General features: G+C 47.1%; 1 protein-coding gene across 6 annotated transcripts in view; it reads left to right on the top strand.

The window, feature by feature from the left end:
• The window catches only part of LOC130293335 (CD82 antigen-like), a 147,047-nt gene that overhangs the window by 34,555 nt on the left and 91,150 nt on the right, over window positions 1-21,342 (top strand). Inside the window, exon 1 of one of the 6 annotated variants that reach the window (XM_056541878.1) lies at window positions 8,215-8,235. The exons of 2 other annotated variants lie outside the window; for them this stretch is intronic. Coding sequence is in view for 1 of the 4 variants with exons in the window: in XM_056541873.1 (XP_056397848.1) it covers window positions 20,163-20,174 (12 nt within the window). In the remaining 3 variants the exon portion in view is untranslated. Of the gene's footprint in view, window positions 1-8,214; window positions 8,236-20,113; window positions 20,175-21,342 lie in introns of those variants that run through there. 3 more of the 6 variants (XM_056541879.1, XM_056541875.1, XM_056541873.1) reach the window with 3 other exon arrangements.

The raw sequence follows: 21,342 nt of genomic DNA, 5'->3' as shown, positions 1-21,342 counted from the left end.
ATATAAAAAAGTTTTTTCCTGGAATACCCCTTTAAACAAGTCAAGGTATAACTTGAGTCTTTTTTGGTCCAATGCAAAAAGTGTAATGGGTCATCTAATTATGATTTATCATTTGGCCCCCTAAATTCCTTGTACCTGGGTGTTACGCCGAGCGCTCCGGGTCCCTGCTCCTCCCCGAAGGGCTCGCGGCGTTCCTCTCTCTGCAGAGCCCCGGTCAGACCCGCTGACCGGGAGCGCTGCACTGACATTGCCGGCGGGGATGCGATTCGCATAGCGGGACACGTCCACTCGCGAATCGAATCCCAAGTCACTCACCTGTCCCGGTCCCCGGCTGTCATGTCCTGGCGCGCGCGGCTCCGCTCCTTAGGGCGCGCGCGCGCCAGCTCTCTAAGATTTAAAGGGCCAGTGCACCAGTGCACCTAATTAGCTTCCACCTGCTCTCTGTCCATATTACCTCACTTCCCCTGCACTCCCTTGCCGGATCTTGTTGCCTTTGTGCCTTGAGAAAGCTATCACTGTGTTTGCCATTTCCAGTGTTCCTGACCTCTTGCTGTTGCCCCTGACTACGATCCTTGCTGCCTGCCCTGACCTTCTGCTACGTCCGACCTTGCTCTTGCCTTATCCCTTGTACCACGCCTATCTCAGCAGTCAGAGAGGTTGAGCCGTTGCCGGTGGATACGACCTGGTTGCTACCGCCGCTGCAAGACCATCCCGCTTTGTGGCGGGCTCTGGTGAATACCAGTAGCAACTTAGAACCGGTCCGCCGGCACGGTCCACGCCAATCCCTCTCTGACACAGAGGATCCACCTCCTGCCTGCCGAATCCTAACAGTAGATCCGACCATGGATTCCGCTGAGGTGCCGCTGTCAAGTCTCGCTGACATATCCACGGTGGTCGCCCAGCAATCCCTACTGATAGCCCAACAAGGTCACCAGCTGTCGCACTTGACCACCATGACACAGCAACTTCAGTCAAAGCTACAGCAGCTGCTACAGCAACAACCATCTCCTCCGCAGCGAGCGGCCACTCCTAACCTCCGCTTGTCCCTGCCGGACAAATTTGATGGGGACTCTAGACTCTGCCGTGGTCTCCTGTCTGGGAAGGCCCTGTCATGGGCCACACCGCTCTGGGCACCTCTCTCACAGTATCCTTTGCAATCTACCCCTGTGCCTCCCGCCGAGGAGGCTATGCAAGTGGATCGGTCTCGCCTGACCCATGAAGAGAGGACTCGCCGCAGAGATAAAAATTTATGTCTGTACTGCGCTAGTACCAAACATTTCTTGGTGGATTGCCCTATTCGTCTTCCACGTCTGGGAAAAGCACGCAAGCACCCAGCTCACGTGGGAGTGGCATCTCTTGGTCTGAAGTCTGCTTCTCCATGTCTCACTGTGCCCGTACGGATTTCTCCTTTTGCTAACTCCTCCTTCTCAGCTGTGGCCTTCTTGGACTCTGGTTCTGTGGGAAATTTTATTTTGGCCTCTTTTGTTAATAGGTTCAACATCCCTGTGACCCATCTCGCAAAGCCGCTCTACATTTCCTCGATCAACGGAGTAATATTGTACTGCACTGTGCGTTACCGCACAGAACCCCTGCTCATGAGCATTGAACTGCATCTCGAAAAAAATGAACTTTTTGTTTTGCCCAACTGCACCTCTGAAGTCCTCCTTGGTCTGCCATGACTCCAACACCACTCTCCTACCCTTGATTGGACCACCGGGGAGATCAAGAGCTGGGGGGCTTCTTGCCATAAAAAATGCCTCACGTCTGCTCCCAGTCCCGTCCGTCAAACCTCAGTGTCTCCTCCTCATAGCCCCCGTCCTGGTAACACTTTGCCCCGTGCCCAGCTTCACCCTCTTCCCCCCCCTCCCCACTCCCACGCCTTCTGGTTTGCCCGCTGTTGATGAGGTTTCCCGGGACTTCTCCACCATCTGGAAAGAGACTCAAAAATCCCTCATACAGGCCTCATCCCGGATGAAGAAACATCCCGACAAAAAGAGGGGGAGACCTAAGGGGGGGGGGGTACTGTTACGCCGAGCGCTCCGGGTCCCTGCTCCTCCCCGGAGCGCTCGCGGCATTCCTCTCTCTGCAGCGCCCCGGTCAGACCCGCTGACCGGGAGCGCTGCACTGACATTGCCGGCGGGGATGCGATTCGCATAGCGGGACGCGCCCGCTCGCGAATCGCATCCCAAGTCACTCACCTGTACCGGTCCCCGGCTGTCACGTCCTGGCACGCGCGGCTCCGCTCCTTAGGGCGTGCGCGCGCCAGCTCTCTAAGATTTAAAGGGCCAGTGCACCAGTGAGTGGTGCCTGGCCCAATCAGCCTAATTAGCTTCCACCTGCTCCCTGTCCATATTACCTCACTTCCCCTGCACTCCCTTGCCGGATCTTGTTGCCTTTGTGCCTTGAGAAAGCTATCACTGTGTTTGCCATTTCCAGTGTTCCTGACCTCTTGCCGTTGCCCCTGACTACGATCCTTGCTGCCTGCCCTGACCTTCTGCTATGTCCGACCTTGCTCTTGCCTTATCCCTTGTACCACGCCTATCTCAGCAGTCAGAGAGGTTGAGCCGTTGCCGGTGGATACGACCTGGTTGCTACCGCCGCTGCAAGACCATCCCGCTTTGCGGCGGGCTCTGGTGAATACCAGTAGCAACTTAGAACCGGTCCGCCGGCACGGTCCACGCCAATCCCTCTCTGACACAGAGGATCCACCTCCTGCCTGCCGAATCCTAACGCTGGGTACATCTATAATTTCTGCACATCATTACAGACATGAATGCTATTGCTAGTGTGTCATTAGTTTGATAAGATTGTGTTTGTCTATATTGGTGGATTAAATAACAGACCACGTTTTATTTGTTTATTTGTACTGAAATCTAATTTAAACCTAAACTGGGTTGTATGCCAGTAGTACACACAATTCCTTTTCCATACTTCCCTGGTTATTCGCAGGACAGCACCTAATACTCTCTGCTATGCCATGGCATAGTGCTGGGGAAAGTGGGGAAAGTAGTCTGGACAGACCGACACTGTGCAGGGGAAAGATTTATACAGTACAGTATTATAGATGAGGTGGAGGGAGAAAAGTGTATTTGCAAAGTGCTATGTGAGCATAAAAAGAAACTGTAGCAGGGTGACAGCCAAGAAAGGCCCTGGTCTAAACAGTGAACTGCTGCTGCTGATGACAAGCTAAAGGTAGAGATGGAGAAGATTACATTCAAGAGGCAGCACTGTGTACATAATAAAAACACAAATATTTACACAACTTTATGGGTGGTAAATGATAAGGGGAAGCCTTGATTTAATTTTCAGGCACAGTGCAGACTCTCTGGGGGAGGCAGACAGACTCTCACTCTCTCTATTTCTCTGTCTTAAAATCCGCACAGGTTATCAAATTGAGAGAAGGTATTTAAAGAATGCCTGTCATCAAACCATTTTTTCTAAACTAACTCAGATTATATTCCCTAACTACTCCTAACACCCTCCTGCCCTTGAAAAAAAAAAAAGTCCCAAGCTTTAAAAAGCTCTGTATCATACATTTCCCCCTTGCTCACATTGTGTGAGCTCCCGGCACAACAGAGTGGGCGTTCCTCAGCAGGCACAAATAAAAAACATGTACAGGTTGAGAATTTAAAACAGCAAGTATATAGCAAACTGTCTTATAATTACATAGGGAACAATATATTAAAAGTTTAGTTTGGTGACAAGTACTCTTTAAGATACATAGGTTTATAGTATAGTATATTTATAATATAGAAATAGTAATATAGTATAGAGCTCTGATCAGCCCTTCTAAAAAATCATGGCATATCACTAGTATCAAGAGAATCCCCTTCTTAACTGGGGCTGCAATGCCCTTATCTGCACAAATAGATGGCCCCAGGAACTTATGTGCATAGGAAAAACCTGCAAGTTAACACAGTGAGGTTGAACCTCTACCAATCATAAAGTGACGGCATATCCTATTTGGCGCTACATAGGATTTAAAGCTCTGAACCCAATAAGTATACTACTATAAACAAAAGGAATGCTGGACCTATAAACACATTGTGTTGAAAGATGCAGATCATATTCAAATCTTTAGCGCTAGATTTTAGTCTCATTTTCAAGGGTATATGTGTAGTATTATTTCCTCCATACCATAGAAAATAACATGATATACACAATGGCCCTTATTTACTAAGAGTGGAGAGGAGGTTTCTTTGTCGGTTTTAATTCCCTACAATTTATTTTCCACAGTATTTACTAAGGTTTCCCTACATTTTCCACTTTCCCTACACTTTGCTTTTTTTTTTTTACACCTGCTCTGATCTGTCTGGTTTTCCTCAGCTCAAATCCACCACATTTTCTGTGGAAACCTTAGTAAATATGTTGGGTTTTTGTGAAAATGTCAGGAACACGCCCCTTTCTTTGACCACACCCCTTTTCCAGGCGACCACGCCCCTTTTCCGGGTTTTCTTAGCAAAATGGAGAGTTAGTCGGGGTTTTTCTCAATTCTGGTGCAAATTCTGGTGCAAAATCTGGCGCAGGTAGACAGAATCTGGGGCACAACCCGACAAAACATGTAATAGTAAATGAGGGCCAATGTGTTAGGATGCCTTTTGTTTCTATCACTGAGAGCAATTTACATATTTTTTTTAACTATACCGTTACAAAACATTTTTTTCTCCGAATATCTGGCATTTGCCAAACCTTTGACTTTCCATTGCATTGAATTTAGTTGATGTCAAGATGAAGCCATTTTTCTTTAACTAAAGATAAAAGGTCGTATGCAGCAGTTTATCATTCAAAGACATCAATAATAGATCACAGATGGATATCTTTAAATATTTAATAGGCCAAGCACAATGGAATGTGTTATCTGGATACTTATGTCATCCTGTAAAGCACCCACATGCTGTAGAACTGTCAAACCATGTGGCAGGAGTCAGAATTACACTTTCTAACAAATTAGCCCTCCGATAAAACGTTGTCATTCAATAGAAACAATAGTAAAGGAGTAGTCCAGTATAACAAAACGTAACCACAATCCGCAGGATAGTGTCAGAGGGACTAACTGCCTGGCGCCCTGGCTCTCTACATTAAATCAGTTTTTTCTACCAAAAGCTGTAGTTGACCAGCCCCCTCCATGCATCTCTATGGGAGAGCCGGAAATAGCTGAACACTACATCTCCAGGTCTCCCAAAAAGATGCATGTAGGAGGTGTGTTGGCCACAGTTTCGTGCGGTGGTCAACACGTCTCCATTCATGCGGAGAGCCAGGGCGCCGTACTGGAGGTCACATGGGGGGGGGGTCCCAATTGTTGGACTTATGCGATCTTATACTTACACTGCAGATAGGGGATACACTGCAGATAGGGGGATACACTGCAGATAGGGGATACGTTTTGTTATACTGCATAACTCCTTTAAAGGAAAACTGTCAGCTTGCTCCCCCCGCACTAAGCAGTGATAGGACGCTGATCAGTTTGATGATTACCGGGCCCGGATACGCCGCGCCGTTCGGCTGTAATCTTTTATTTTCGGTATATGCTAATGAGGTGTTACCTGGCACCGGCCGGGCTAACTGGCACTCTGACATCAGTGCCGCTGGCTGCAGCGCCGCCCAGCTCATCAATATTCAGGAGCAGGGCGGTGCTGTGGCCCGGCACTGATGTCAGAGTGCCAGTTAGCCAGGCCGGTACCAGTTAGCACCTCAATATACCGCAAATCAAAGATTACAGCGGAATGGTGCAGCGGGTCCGGGCACGGTAAGCATCAAACTGATCGGCGTCCCCCGCACTAACAACCAGTACTGCTGGTTAGTGCGGGGGGAGAAAGCTGACAGTTTTCCTTCAACTCTCATGTAGTAACACTCATTTTTATGACTGAATTTTATGCTCAGGATTGAGCTTGTGCCACTAGGGCAGGAAACTTACTTCAGTACAGATGAGAGAGAAAATCATAATTTTTAGTATCATTTTTTTTACCAGAATGAGCACAGTAATCAATGACAGTAAAGCGGATGCCACTTTGTTGTAGCCTAGAAAACCCTGATGATATCAGTTGGCCTTTGGCTCTAGCCTAGTTAGACTTACGGTCTGTCTTTACAGGGTAAACCATGCTCCAAAATAAACTTATATGTTAAGAATGTTTCTCCCTTGTTCTTGTGTTGTTAACACAGATTTCAGCATGGATTTCAAATCCGTGTCAAATCCAAGGTCATTCTGCATTACAGTATGTGCAGATTTTGTAATAAAATATGCAAAAGATTTGCACAGATCTGACGTGTTAATCTTTCGAATCTGACCACAGTGCTCTCTGCTGACACCTTTGGCCATGTCAGGAACTGTTCGGAGCAGGAGAGGTTTGCTATGGGGATTTGCTCCTGCTCCTGACAGTTCCTGACATGGACAGAGGTGTCAGCAGAGAGCACTGTGGCCAGACTGGAAAGAGCAACTCAACTTCCTCTAGAGCATACAGCAGTTAATAAGTACTGGAATGATTAAGATTTTAAATAGAAATAATGTACAAATCTGTTTAACTTTCTGACACCAGATGATATATAAAAAAACATTTTCCTCCAGAGTACTTCTTTAAAGGGGATGTGCGCTGCCCTGCAGTTCAGAGCACCGCGCACAGCGTCCGGAAGTTCATTACTCCGAATGCTGTGTGCGGGCTTCCGTGTTCGCGGCCGTCTGGCGTGATGTCACGCCCGGCGGCCGCGAACACGGAAGCACGCACACAGCGTTCGGAGTAATGAACTTCCGGACGCTGTGCGCAGAGCTCCGAACTGCAGGGCATAACAGTGCCCAAAAGGTACCGTATTTTTCGCCATATAAGACGCTCCGGCATATAAGATGCACCCAATTTTAAAGGAGGAAAATCAAGAAAAAAAAGATTCTGAACCAAATACAATGTAAAGTATAGGACAGTGATCTTCAACCTGCGGACCTCCAGATGTTGCAAAACTACAACTCCCACCATACCCGGACAGCCGTTGGCTGTCCGGGCATGCCAGGAGTTGTAGTTTTGCAACATCTGGAGGTCCGCAGGTTGAAGACCACTGGTATAGGAGGTAATACTCACGTGTCCCCGCTGCTCCGCACCTGTCACCGCTCGTCACCGCTGCCCTGGATGTCGCCCTCCATCCCTGTCGCCGCGTCCCAGGAGTGTCCCCGTCGCTCCGGAACGTCTCTGCTGCCCGGGATCCTCGCTCTCCGTCGCCGCCATCACGTCGCTTTGCACACCACTCCTATTGGATGACGGGACGGCGTGCACGACGACGTGATGACGACGAAGGTGGGCGCCGGCCATGCAGGGGATTCCGTCACGGAACAGACACCGAGGCAGGTAAGGTCCCTCCCGGTGTCCTGTAAGTTGTTCCCGAACAGCCCGACTGAGCAGCCGGGTTAGTTTCACTTTCGCTTTAGACCCGGCGGTCAGCTTTGATCGCCGCGTCTGAAAGGTTAATACAGAGCATCACCACGATCGGTGATGTCATGTATTAGCCGTGGGTCCCGGCCGTTGATGGCCGCAGGGACCGCTGCGATATGACAGGGTTTTAATGTGTATTTGCCGCATGAGACGCACCAAGAAAAAGTGCGTCTTATACGGCAAAAAGTACGGTAAGTCATATCAAAACCCCCTCCTCAGCATATCCTGTTCCTGTGTTAGCATTATATAGTTTTGGTAGTCCCTAGCTTTGGCAGTCTATTCATCAACCAAATGGACACAAAAGCTTGAGAGCAATAGAGAAAAGGTTATAATACATGAGTGCACTCATTTTAGGTAAAAAACGAAAAAAGGGATGTAAATAGTGTAAGTTACTAGGTGGCCATGGCTATTACTTCGGTCTTTGAGTGCATCTAGGAATAACTCTTTAAACACAGCAAATACTTTTCTCTTGTATTCTAAGCCCTGATCTGTGGTTTATCATGCGATATCCCAAGATCCTGGACAGTGTTAATAGTTGAAGAACCTGGAACGCTTCCTTTGTAGAAGCTGTAACTCATGTGAGTTCACCCTAGGTGAATGTGCACGCTGGATGAGAAGCAGTTGAAATAAAGCAGAGAAATGACTGTAATAGAAGAAAACATTTCTCTGTGGCTGTAGGCGAAGGGGCTTTTATATCTTTCTGCTGCCAGTGGATCTGGGAGATACTACACAGCAAATTGCTGCTGCTGACTGTGCAACTTGTGGAAAGGATTTGTTCCTTGTACCACTGGAGACTTAGAAGACAAGACACCAACCAAGCCAGGTATATTTGTTCCTTAGGTCTATACAGCTAGTATACAGCTTGTTCTCAAATTTTCTGTAACTTTTTGGGAAATGCCATTTAATATCCTATGTATGTATATATGTTCGAAGATACTTTTTTTTTCCAAACCGGAGCTTTCAGAAAGTTTCAGACTGGAAAATTTCTTTCGGGAGTGTTGCTTGCCAAGTGGAAATAAGAACCAGAGGGTTTAGAAAACACGTGTCCCCCCCTCTCCAGTTTTCCCCTCCCTATTATTTTCCATTGTTCAGTAAAGGCAAGAAGGGACCGCAGCATGATGATCTATGTAGATGTGATCTAAACTCCAGGCCAGATAATGGGGCACATCTAGTCCTCCCATGTTTCTGTATGAGAAGATGTATAAATAATAATGTTATATAAGATAAAAGACACCTAGGGAAGGTTGTATGATAGGCGTAAATCAGAAAAGATTCATCAGATGCCATTTAGTCTACTGATCCCTGCTAATGCTCCTATAGTTTTTTAGGATTACTTAGATAGGGTACAAGATGACTTGTCATGGACCCCTGAAGCAGTTGTTATAATTTTACAGCATGCGTTCTACTATTGGAAATGCAGGGCAGTGATGCTATATTTGACCCCTACATACAAGCATAGGTTTACCACTGTAAGTGATGACTTGTGTACCTTAAAGGGGTACTCCCACCCTAGACATCTTATCCCTTATCCAAAGGATAGGGGATAAGATGTCTGATCGCGGGGGTCTTCCGCTGGGGACCCCCGCAGTATTGCATGCGACACCCACCTGTTTTTTGTGCGGAAGCGCTGGAGGGTCTGAGTCGTGACCACGGGAACGGGAGTCCGTGACATCAGGACTCTGCCCCCGCGTGACGTCACGCCCATCCCCTCAATGCAAGTCTATGGGAGGGGGCGTGACGGACGTCACGCCCCCTCCCATAGACTTGCATTGAGGGGACGGGTGTGATGTCACACGGGGGCGGAGTCCTGACGTCACGGACTCCCGTTCCCATAGTCACGACTCAGACCCTTAAGCGCTTCCGCACAAAAAACAGGTGGGTGCCGCATGCAATACTGCGGGGGTTCCCAGCGGCGGGACTCCTGAGATCAGACATCTTATCCTCTATCCTTTGGATAAGGGATAAGATGTCTAGGGTGGGAGTACCCCTTTAAGTTGCCAAACTTTGCAGATCAGTATCCTGTTTGTTAACATGTAAATTAGCCTCAAGTGCCCAGGGGACTGCCCCCAGCACGACATGCCTACCCTCCCTAGTGAATAAGAGAAGATGGACTGGTTAACTGTGGGCTCTTACCCAGAGTGATATTGTCACGATGCCGGCTGGCAGGTAGTGGACCCTCTGTGCCAGAGAGGGATTGGCGTGGACCGTGCTAGTGGACCGGTTCTAAGCCACTACTGGTTTTCACCAGAGCCCGCCGCAAAGCGGGATGGTCTTGCTGCGGCGGTAGTGACCAGGTCGTATCCACTAGCAACGGCTCACCTCTCTGGCTGCTGAAGATAGGCGCGGTACAAGGGAGTAGGCAGAAGCAAGGTCGGACGTAGCAGAAGGTCGGGGCAGGCAGCAAGGATCGTAGTCAGGGGCAACGGCAGAAGGTCTGGAAACACTGGCAAGGAACACACAAGGAACGCTTTCACTGGCACTAAGGCAACAAGATCCGGCAAGGGAGTGCAAGGGAAGTGAGGTAATATAGGGAAGTGCACAGGTGAAAACCCTAATTGGAACCACTGCGCCAATCAGCGGCGCAGTGGCCCTTTAAATCGCAGAGACCCGGCGCGCGCGCGCCCTAGGGAGCGGGGCCGCGCGCGCCGGGACAGAACAGACGGGGAGCGAGTCAGGTAGGGGAGCCGGGGTGCGCATCGCGAGCGGGCGCTACCCGCATCGCGAATCGCATCCCGGCTGGCAGCAGGATCGCAGCGCCCCGGGTCAGAGGACGTGACCGGAGCGCTGCAGCGGAGGGAGTGAAGCGAGCGCTCCGGGGAGGAGCGGGGACCCGGAGCGCTCGGCGTAACAGTACCCCCCCCCTTGGGTCTCCCCCTCTTCTTGGAGCCTGAGAACCTGAGGAGCAGACTTTTGTCAAGGATGTTGTCCTCAGGTTCCCAGGATCTCTCTTCAGGGCCACAACCCTCCCAGTCTACTAAAAAAAAATTTTTCCCTCTGACCTTTTTGGCAGCCAAAATCTCCTTGACAGAGAAGACGTCCGAGGAGCCGGAAACAGGAGTGGGAGGAACAGATTTGGGAGAAAAACGGTTGAGGATGAGTGGTTTGAGAAGAGAGACGTGAAAGGCATTAGGGATACGAAGAGAAGGAGGAAGAAGAAGTTTATAAGAGACAGGATTAATTTGACACAAAATTTTGAAAGGACCAAGATAGCGTGGTCCCAACTTGTAGCTAGGGACACGGAAGCGGACATATTTAGCGGAGAGCCATACCTTGTCTCCAGGGGAAAAAACGGGGGGAGCTCTTCTTTTCTTATCCGCGAACCTCTTCATGCGTGAAGAAGCCTGTAAGAGAGAATTTTGGGTCTCTCTCCATATAATGGAAAGGTCACGAGAAATTTCATCCACAGCGGGCAGACCAGAGGGCAAGGGGGTAGGGAGGGGGGGAAGAGGGTGACGGCCGTACACCACGAAAAATGGGGATTTGGAGGAAGATTCAGAGACCCTGAAGTTATACGAGAATTCGGCCCATGGAAGGAGATCTGCCCAGTCATCCTGGCGGGAGGAAACAAAATGTCGCAAATAATCACCCAGGATCTGGTTAATTCTTTCTACTTGTCCATTGGACTGGGGATGATATGCAGAGGAAAAATTTAATTTAATCTTGAGTTGTTTACAGAGAGCTCTCCAGAATTTAGACACGAATTGGACCCCTCTATCCGAGACAATCTGCGTAGGCAACCCGTGAAGACGAAAAATGTGTACAAAAAATTGTTTAGCCAACTGAGGCGCAGAAGGAAGACCAGGAAGAGGGATGAAATGTGCCATTTTGGAGAATCGATCAACGACCACCCAAATAACGGTGTTGCCACGGGAAGGGGGTAAATCAGTAATAAAATCCATACCAATCAGAGACCAAGGCTGTTCGGGGACAGGCAGAGGATGAAGAAAACCAGCGGGCTTCTGGCGAGGAGTCTTATCCCGGGCACAGATAGTGCAGGCTCGCACAAAGTCCCCAACATCCGTCTCCAGAGTCGGCCACCAATAGAAGCGGGAGATGAGTTGCACAGATTTCTTGATGCCCGCATGACCTGCGAGATGGGAGGAGTGACCCCATTTGAGGATTCCGAGGCGTTGGCGTGGAGAAACAAAGGTCTTTCCTGGAGGAGTCTGCCTGATGGAGGCAGGAGAAGTGGAGATCAGGCAGTCAGGTGGAATGATGTGTTGCGGAGGGAGATCAACTTCTGAGGCATCCGAGGAACGAGAGAGAGCATCGGCCCTAATGTTCTTATCGGCAGGACGAAAGTGAATCTCAAAATTAAATCGGGCAAAGAACAGAGACCACCGGGCCTGGCGAGGATTCAGCCGTTGGGCCGACTGGAGGTAGGAGAGGTTCTTGTGGTCGGTGTAGATAATAACAGGAAATCTTGATCCCTCCAGCAGATGCCTCCATTCCTCAAGTGCTAATTTAATGGCTAGAAGCTCTCGATCCCCGATGGAGTAGTTCCTCTCCGCTGGAGAGAAGGTCCTAGAGAAAAAACCACAAGTGACAGCATGCCCGGAAGAATTTTTTTGTAGAAGAACAGCTCCAGCTCCTACTGAGGAGGCATCAACCTCCAATAGGAAGGGTTTGGAAGGGTCAGGTCTGGAGAGCACGGGAGCCGAAGAAAAGGCAGACTTGAGTCGTTTAAAGGAGTCTTCTGCTTGAGGAGGCCAGGACTTGGGATCAGCATTTTTTTTGGTTAAAGCCACGATAGGAGCCACAATGGTAGAAAAATGTGGAATAAATTGCCTGTAATAATTGGCGAACCCCAAAAAGCGTTGGATAGCACGGAGTCCGGAGGGGCGTGGCCAATTTAAGACGGCAGAGAGTTTGTCTGGATCCATCTGTAGTCCCTGGCCAGAGACCAAATATCCTAGAAAAGGAAGAGATTGGCATTCAAACAGACATTTCTCAATTTTGGCATAGAGTTGGTTGTCACGAAGTCTCTGAAGAACCATACGGACATGTTGGCGGTGTTCTTCTAGATTGGCAGAAAAAATTAGGATATCGTCCAGATATACCACAACACAGGAGTATAACAGATCACGAAAAATTTCATTGACAAAGTCTTGGAAGACGGCAGGGGCATTGCACAGTCCAAAGGGCATGACCAGATACTCAAAGTGTCCATCTCTGGTGTTAAATGCCGTTTTCCACTCGTCCCCCTCTCTGATGCGGATGAGGTTATAGGCGCCTCTTAAGTCCAATTTAGTGAAGATGTGGGCACCTTGGAGGCGATCAAAGAGTTCAGAGATGAGGGGTAAGGGGTAGCGGTTCTTAACCGTGATTTTATTAAGACCGCGGTAGTCAATGCAAGGACGTAGGGAGCCATCTTTTTTGGACACAAAGAAAAATCCGGCTCCGGCAGGAGAGGAGGATTTACGGATAAAGCCCTTTTTTAGATTCTCCTGGACGTATTCGGACATGGCAAGAGTCTCTGGGGCAGAGAGAGGATAAATTCTGCCCCGGGGTGGAGTAGTACCCGGGAGGAGGTCGATAGGGCAATCATAAGGCCTGTGAGGAGGTAGAGTCTCAGCTTGTTTTTTGCAGAAAACATCCGCGAAGTCCATATAGGCCTTAGGGAGACCGGTTACTGGAGGAACCACAGAGTTACGGCAAGGGTTACTGGGAACCGGTTTTAGACAGTTCTTGGAACAAGAGGACCCCCAACTCTTGATCTCCCCAGTGGACCAATCCAGGGTTGGGGAATGAAGTTGAAGCCAGGGAAGTCCAAGGAGAATCTCCGAGGTGCAATTGGGAAGGACCAAAAGTTCAATCCTCTCATGATGAGATCCGATGCTCATAAGAAGGGGCTCCGTGCGGAAACGTATGGTACAGTCCAATCTTTCATTATTTACACAATTGATGTAGAGGGGTCTGGCGAGACTGGTCACTGGGATGTTGAACCTGTTGACGAGAGAGGCCAAAATAAAATTTCCTGCAGATCCAGAGTCCAAGAAGGCCACTGTAGAGAAGGAGAAGGCAGAGGCAGACATCCGCACAGGCACAGTAAGACGTGGAGAAGCAGAGTAGACATCAAGGACTGTCTCACCTTTGTGCGGAGTCCGCGTACGTCTTTCCAGGCGGGGAGGACGGATAGGACAATCCCTCAGGAAGTGTTCGGTACTAGCACAGTACAGGCAGAGGTTCTCCATACGGCGTCGTGTCCTCTCTTGAGGTGTCAGGCGAGACCGGTCGACCTGCATAGCCTCCACGGCGGGAGGCACAGGAACAGATTGCAGGGGACCAGAGGAGAGAGGAGCCGAGGAGACGAAACGCCTCGTGCGAACAGAGTCCATATCTTGGCGGAGTTCCTGACGCCTTTCAGAAAAACGCATGTCAATGCGAGTGGCTAGGTGAATAAGTTCATGTAGATTAGCAGGAATTTCTCGTGCGGCCAGAACATCTTTAATGTTGCTGGATAGGCCTTTTTTGAAGGTCGCGCAGAGGGCCTCATTATTCCAGGACAATTCTGAAGCAAGTGTACGGAATTGTACGGCATACTCGCCAACGGAAGAATTACCCTGGACCAGGTTCAACAGGGCAGTCTCAGCAGAAGAGGCTCGGGCAGGTTCCTCAAAGACACTTCGGATTTCCGAGAAGAAGGAGTGTACAGAGGCAGTGACGGGGTCATTGCGGTCCCAGAGCGGTGTGGCCCATGACAGGGCTTTTCCGGACAGAAGACTGACTACGAAAGCCACCTTAGACCTTTCAGTGGGAAACAGGTCCGACATCATCTCCAGATGCAGGGAACATTGGGAAAGAAAGCCACGGCAAAACTTAGAGTCCCCATCAAATTTATCCGGCAAGGATAAGCGTATCCCAGGAGCGGCCACTCGCTGCGGAGGAGGTGCAGGAGCTGGCGGAGGAGATGACTGCTGAAGCTGTGGTAGCAACTGTTGTAGCATAACGGTCAGTTGAGACAGCTGTTGGCCTTGTTGCGCTATCTGTTGTGACTGCTGGGCGACCACCGTGGTGAGGTCAGCGACAACTGGCAGAGGAACTTCAGCGGGATCCATGGCCGGATCTACTGTCACGATGCCGGCTGGCAGGTAGTGGACCCTCTGTGCCAGAGAGGGATTGGCGTGGACCGTGCTAGTGGACCGGTTCTAAGCCACTACTGGTTTTCACCAGAGCCCGCCGCAAAGCGGGATGGTCTTGCTGCGGCGGTAGTGACCAGGTCGTATCCACTAGCAACGGCTCACCTCTCTGGCTGCTGAAGATAGGCGCGGTACAAGGGAGTAGGCAGAAGCAAGGTCGGACGTAGCAGAAGGTCGGGGCAGGCAGCAAGGATCGTAGTCAGGGGCAACGGCAGAAGGTCTGGAAACACTGGCAAGGAACACACAAGGAACGCTTTCACTGGCACTAAGGCAACAAGATCCGGCAAGGGAGTGCAAGGGAAGTGAGGTAATATAGGGAAGTGCACAGGTGAAAACCCTAATTGGAACCACTGCGCCAATCAGCGGCGCAGTGGCCCTTTAAATCGCAGAGACCCGGCGCGCGCGCGCCCTAGGGAGCGGGGCCGCGCGCGCCGGGACAGAACAGACGGGGAGCGAGTCAGGTAGGGGAGCCGGGGTGCGCATCGCGAGCGGGCGCTACCCGCATCGCGAATCGCATCCCGGCTGGCAGCAGGATCGCAGCGCCCCGGGTCAGAGGACGTGACCGGAGCGCTGCAGCGGAGGGAGTGAAGCGAGCGCTCCGGGGAGGAGCGGGGACCCGGAGCGCTCGGCGTAACAGATATACTCACAATCATATAGACAAATGTAACCACATTATTTGTGGTTTATTTCATATCTAGCAAATAAATATGTCAGTGTAAAAAATAGGAAATACTGTACACTTTGTGAGTTTCTTTTTCCACCCAGAAGACAACTATAGAGAAGTCTTGGTTAAATCTTGCCTTAGAATGGAAATCGAGCAACCAGACCTCCACCATGGCGTAAACAAATAATTGCGTCAATGTTTCCTGTTGTGCAGGGGAAAACGTTTCCAAGTGTACGTAGCATTGCCTGAAGTGTTATATATACAAGCACGTAAATCTCTGAGTAAGCTCTGCAACAGAGAAAGCAAAGTAGATCTTTATCAATCTCTGTGACACATAGCTGACAGTAATAAGCTGGACATAAATGACGGAAGTATAGAACCACATTATTAATGCAACAGACTAATATCCTGTATGGACAGACCCCAGCTCCTCACTGACTATCCAGCATAAAATTTAGCAACTTTGAATGTAATAAATGTGTCTAAAAAATCTATAAACCACTTCCCTTTATACCTAATCCACACCCCTGTTATCTAAGAGATGCATCTTTGTCGGATGAGGCGCAAGAGGACCTGAAACACATAGAATGAGGCTTGCGCAAAAATCCCCACCTTTTGTATGCAAGAATATGCTAGTCTATAAGCCTTGATAATTTTACCTCTCTCTATATCTTTTACATCTGTGTCCTTTACCTTCTCATATTACTCCAAAAACAAAGTGCTAGATCAGGTGCAATCCTCTGTCATGGACACTAGTGTACATGTATTTTGTAGCTCAGCCTTTTGATTAAATATGTTCTATATGAGACCTGTCGTATATTTAGGACAGTAAACAGTCTGAAAACTCACTTTTTCATGCAACATTTAAGAATACTTTTAGGGATGAAAACACATGATCTGATGGCTGCATGTAGCAGCCAATTGCCCCACAATTTTGCAGGCAACCTTGTGTGCCGACTGGCTGCCACATTTTGGTTGCATGTTGCTGATAGCTCGCGTGTTTTCAACCTAAATATTCATGTTATGATCAAGTTTTTTTTTTCAAGTTTTGTGATGCAGTTTTTATAGGTAAAACAGATACTATTTTTACTTTTTCTTAAAGCGTTGTTTTCATTTTGTGGTGTCGGGTCAGGGTAATGTGCAATTAACCTTTTTGTGATGCCAGGGAGTGGTTAACCTATACACCACGCGAGGTTGACCCAGCTTTCCTGTGCCAGGTACGGGGCAATAAACACTCCGACGCAAGGTTGCAGATAACTGGCTTTACTGAGGCAGGATAGATGGGAAAATCCGTTACAGCTGAGATTGGTATAAAGGGAGGTGCACGGTGAACCTTGGAAGCCTATCGCCTTGTTGGGACTTGTAGTTGAGCATTCCCATTGGGCAGATAAGTCACATGGTTCACCTCATACACATTTCCCTAACAACAAGGTCTCTAAGAACAGGGATTAAAGCAACAGGCATACAATAAATGACAATACATTAACCATAGGACAACATTGTGATATATAGAGTCCTCAGTAATGTGGGCCCAAGACGGTCACTGAAGGCAACATCTGCCACACAGGATGGGCAGTATGCTATATTTTGTACTGGGTCACCACAATTTAACAAAAGTTTTGACATATCATGGCGACATCAACACAAATTCCACAGGCAGGTCCACACCATCTCCAAGGAGGATTGGATGCATGTCTTGACCCCTCTATTTATAATTTGTCAAGCTTGACATAGACACATACATTGTGTATGGGTCAAAATGCTGCTATTTTTTATGTATTCATTTATTGAATGAATCCCCAGAAGCACTGAATGGGATGCTGATCTACCTTCTTTTTTATTGTCATAGAGACATGTCAAATATTTTGATCAGTCAGGGTCTAAATGTTTAGACCCTCACCGATCAGGAGAATCTCCCGACTGAGCGTTTCTCTTCACAGATCGCTGCTCTCCCCATCCTATTGCAGGCCGACTTCCATATAACTTTTCTATTGTGTTTTAAAACTCAGTATAGACCTTCAACAAGCAAAGGATACTGGGTGATTTCAACTTTGAGACCTTGTCTGGCAAGAATAGATTCCTGTCCTCTAGGTGCATTCATGAAATTGAGATAAGAGAGTGGTAGATAAGGAAAAAAATACAGATTGGAATGTGACTTATGTTTCCTGCACAGTGATGAAAGACTTCTTATACTCTGTTACCACATTGAGTACGACATCTGCCCGGCATATGGGTGCAGTCATGTGACTTCCTGTCATACATTGCGTGTCACGGTCACAGAGCTAACCTACCCATTGTAATCACCAAGACTATTCATACACTGCATATTAAGAAATAGGCTTTATATTACAAAATGGCGGCCTCATCTGCATATACTGTAAGAATTATAGTCTTACTTATATTTTTATGTTGGTGATCCCAAGGGTTTTATGATCAAATCTGTACTCCAAATTCTAAGGTCATACAACACAATAGTTTATTGAAAGCTGCTTTGTAAATGCCTCTGTCGTAATCCCATAGCAAATCCATTCTGTTTTTATCATATGTCTGCATATGGTATTATTCTTATTGAAGCCAAATACCAGCATATATCTAACAATAATAAAGGAAAGGAAAACTGAATATCTGCCAAGCAAAATGTAAAAGACCACAGGAGAGATTTACTGAGAGCAGGGATAATCTTATGTACATAGCACTGCAAACATACATTCAATACAGTTATTGTACATTCTAACATTGTTGTAGCCCATTCTAGGAAATCTGTCTATTGCCTGTTTTTTTGTGGCCTAGGACAGAGAAAGAGCTAATACAAGGATCGTTGATAGTCTAGGACAGCAAAAGGGTTATTGTAAGGACCCCTGGTAAAGGGTAATAAAAGGATTAATGCTGCATACCTGGTGTTCCTTGGCTACTCACCTCTCCAGGCTCCAGCTTTTCCCTGGCTGTAACTTTGTGTCCCTATTCTGATATAATTGCAGGTAAGGGGATAGAGGGGACTGTGTAGGTGTAGTTGTATGGCTGCACTGCTCCATCTATAATCAGACAGTGCGATTCAGTGGTGCTCTGCCCAATCATTAGGTGATGGCTCGGAGGGTCGGCACAGGAGCAGACCTTCTCTGGATGGGAATAGCTTCCGAGCTGCACAATCATACTGTCACTCACGGTCAGCTGAATTGAGTGGCCAGGACCCCCCTAAGACTGTGGGCCTCGTAGTAACTGCTATGCTGGTAGTCATTCCCCTCTTTTGATCATCATTATCTGTAGATACTATTCTCCTTTTTCTTCTGCAGAATGCGGTTTAACATTAAACTCATAGCTGTCCAGCCTACATCTGACTACATGGTTATTAGAGAAGCCTGAATGTTGGTACCCCTTAAAGGGTATGTTCACACATACCTCATTGGATTTTATGCTGCCTATTTTATGATGCAGAATTTATCAACATAAATCTATTTAGCTGAAATACGCACCATACAATCCACAGCGTGAAATCCTCAGAAGATAAAATCCATGTGAACATAACCTATGAGACGGTTTATCTGACAGGTCTGAACTGGCTATTATTGGAACTAGGCTCTTGTTCATCCGTTTGACAAACCAGTATTGAATACCCTGAATACCTTGGCTAAGGCAAGCGGCTTACTAATGCCATCCCTGGCACCAGACACCTGGGGTACACCCGCCAGCCTCCTTAGCTACTTCTCATGTCATGATTAGTGTTGAGCGGCATAGGCCATATTCGAATTCGCAATATTTCGCGAATATATGGACGACTATTCGTCATATATTCGCTAAATTCGCATATTCGTAATATTTCGCGGTTTATTTTCGCATATGCGAATATTCGGGTATACGAAAATTATCATATACGAAAATTAGCATAAACCTAAATTAGCATAAGCGAAACTTTGCAAATGCGAAAATTAGCATATGCAAATTTTCGCATATGCGAAAATGCGCACGCCAGTCTCACACAGTGGTATTAGAGCCTTCTTTACACCACACAAGCTGGAAGCAGAGAGGGATGATCACTGTGTGTGTGCTTACGAATATATAGTGCTATATTCGCCAATATTCGCGAATATGCGATATTCGTGAATAAAATTCGCATTGCGAATATTCGCGAGCAACACTAGTCATGATAAGCAGAGAGGTATCCAGCCAGTGATTATTATTCAATGAAAAGCAGAACATCTCATTGCCCACATAGTCAATTAGTCATATTGCCCATGAAATGACTACCCTGAACCCCCAGGGATATAGAACATGCAGAAGTGAGTGGGGTTTCGGAAGGATGTTTGAGGTAATCCCAGGATGGGAGATGACTGCAGTGTTGTAGTGAAAGTTTAATGACCTCCAAGCTCAGAGCAATAAATGGACATGATGTTATGAGATATCGGCATAAACAATGGTTTTATAGCTAGGAAACAGAAATAAAAACGTTGTATATATACAACATTGCATACTTCAGGAATTTTTTTTGCGGCCTTGCCAATTAAACATTGATAAGATCATGAACTGGCCTGTAACACACACCTAGAATGTATCATAGGGTTTACATATCATTTAAAGATCTACGTATATGTTCAATCATCTTGTGTCTGTATATTTGTTATCTTTGGCCTGGTTTTATACTAAATCTCCATGATAGCTTGTGCAAAGATATTTGTACAGTATTGTATACAAGTTAGAACTTAGTGTGACTACGCACCATGTACTCATATGGGGGGGAGATTTATCAAAACCTGTGCAGAGGAAGAGTGGGGCAGTTGCCCATAGCAACCAATCAGATTGCTTCTTTCATTTTCCACAGGCCTCTTTAGAGGCCTGTGGAAAATGAAAGACGCAATCTGATTGGTTGCTATGGGCAACTGCACCACTCTTCCTCGGCACAGGTTTTGATAAATCTCCCCCAAGGTGATCACCCACACAGGAAGAGTTGTGGCCATGCAGCCTGACGTGAATATCTTTATATTTTCATACTATGGCGGATTATTTTTTTCCATTGTCCTATGTGGGGTTGGGTGCAAGTCGTGTATGAGTAGGAAATGTAAAGAAGAATTGACTGTGGGTCATTGCAGTTCCATAAATGTGTAATAGCACAAATTCTCATAAAGTGGATATTTTTAGTTCATGCTATGATACTCAAGAATACTCATTTCCTAGTAAAGAAACTCTTTGATAGTATGGTTTATGTGCTTTTTCACATCGGTGGGGAAGTCACCTCATAACGTCATGATTAATAATGATAATGTTCCGATAAGGACATCTGTTATAGCTTAGATACAAGGCAGTTTCCTATCATATATTATGTTAATGTTTAAAATCATTATCTACAATGATACCTCAGCACACAACAAAGTTTTTTTTTTTTTTTCTATTAAAAAGTATAAGAAAAGATAGGAAAAGACAGATCTTTTACTCTGATGAAGATATGCAGGCCCATTTTCCACTTGATTCCAAATATGGTTCCCATTGGATCATAATGGGCACCATAGGTCGTGAATGTCCTGTAATCCAGTAGTGGTGCATAATGTGAATTTGTGAAGAAATTGCACCCAAGTTTTTACATCACTATACACACACACAAATTACGAAATTGTGCGCACTTCTAGTGAACTAATCACTGATCTACAGCACTAGTAAATAATCTAAGCCTGCCTTGTGTCTGCCTTGTATTAAAGCTGAACGTGACACATGTCAAAAGCATAAAGGGTTACTCAAGTTCACATGACTATAATTATTAAGGTCCAAAGAAAGATAGGGAAGGGGGAGGGGGGAGGAGGACGGGGAAGCTCCAGCTCCACTTGGAAGTGAAAAAATTCCTTGACTTTCCATAAATTAAGAAAAAGGTAAAAAAGTGCAAAACAAAATCAAACGTGCATGGTGAGTTAAAATCTCACGTCCACCGACACGTTTCGGGCTGTCAAAAGCCCTTAATCCTGGTTAAGGGCTTTTGACAGCCCGAAACGCGTCGGTGGACGTGAGATTTTAACTCACCATGCACGTTTGATTTTGTTTTGCACTTTTTTTTTTACCTTTTTCTTAATTTATGGAAAGTCAATAAAGAAATTATTTCACTTCCAAGTGGAGCTGGAGCTTCCCCGTCCTCCTCCCCCCTCCCCCT

This window comes from Hyla sarda, chromosome 10 (genome assembly GCF_029499605.1).
Source record: "Hyla sarda isolate aHylSar1 chromosome 10, aHylSar1.hap1, whole genome shotgun sequence".
Lineage (NCBI taxonomy): Eukaryota > Metazoa > Chordata > Amphibia > Anura > Hylidae > Hyla > Hyla sarda.
The sequence above is the reverse complement of the archived record's forward strand: the minus strand, read 5'-3'. Positions and strand labels throughout refer to the sequence as shown.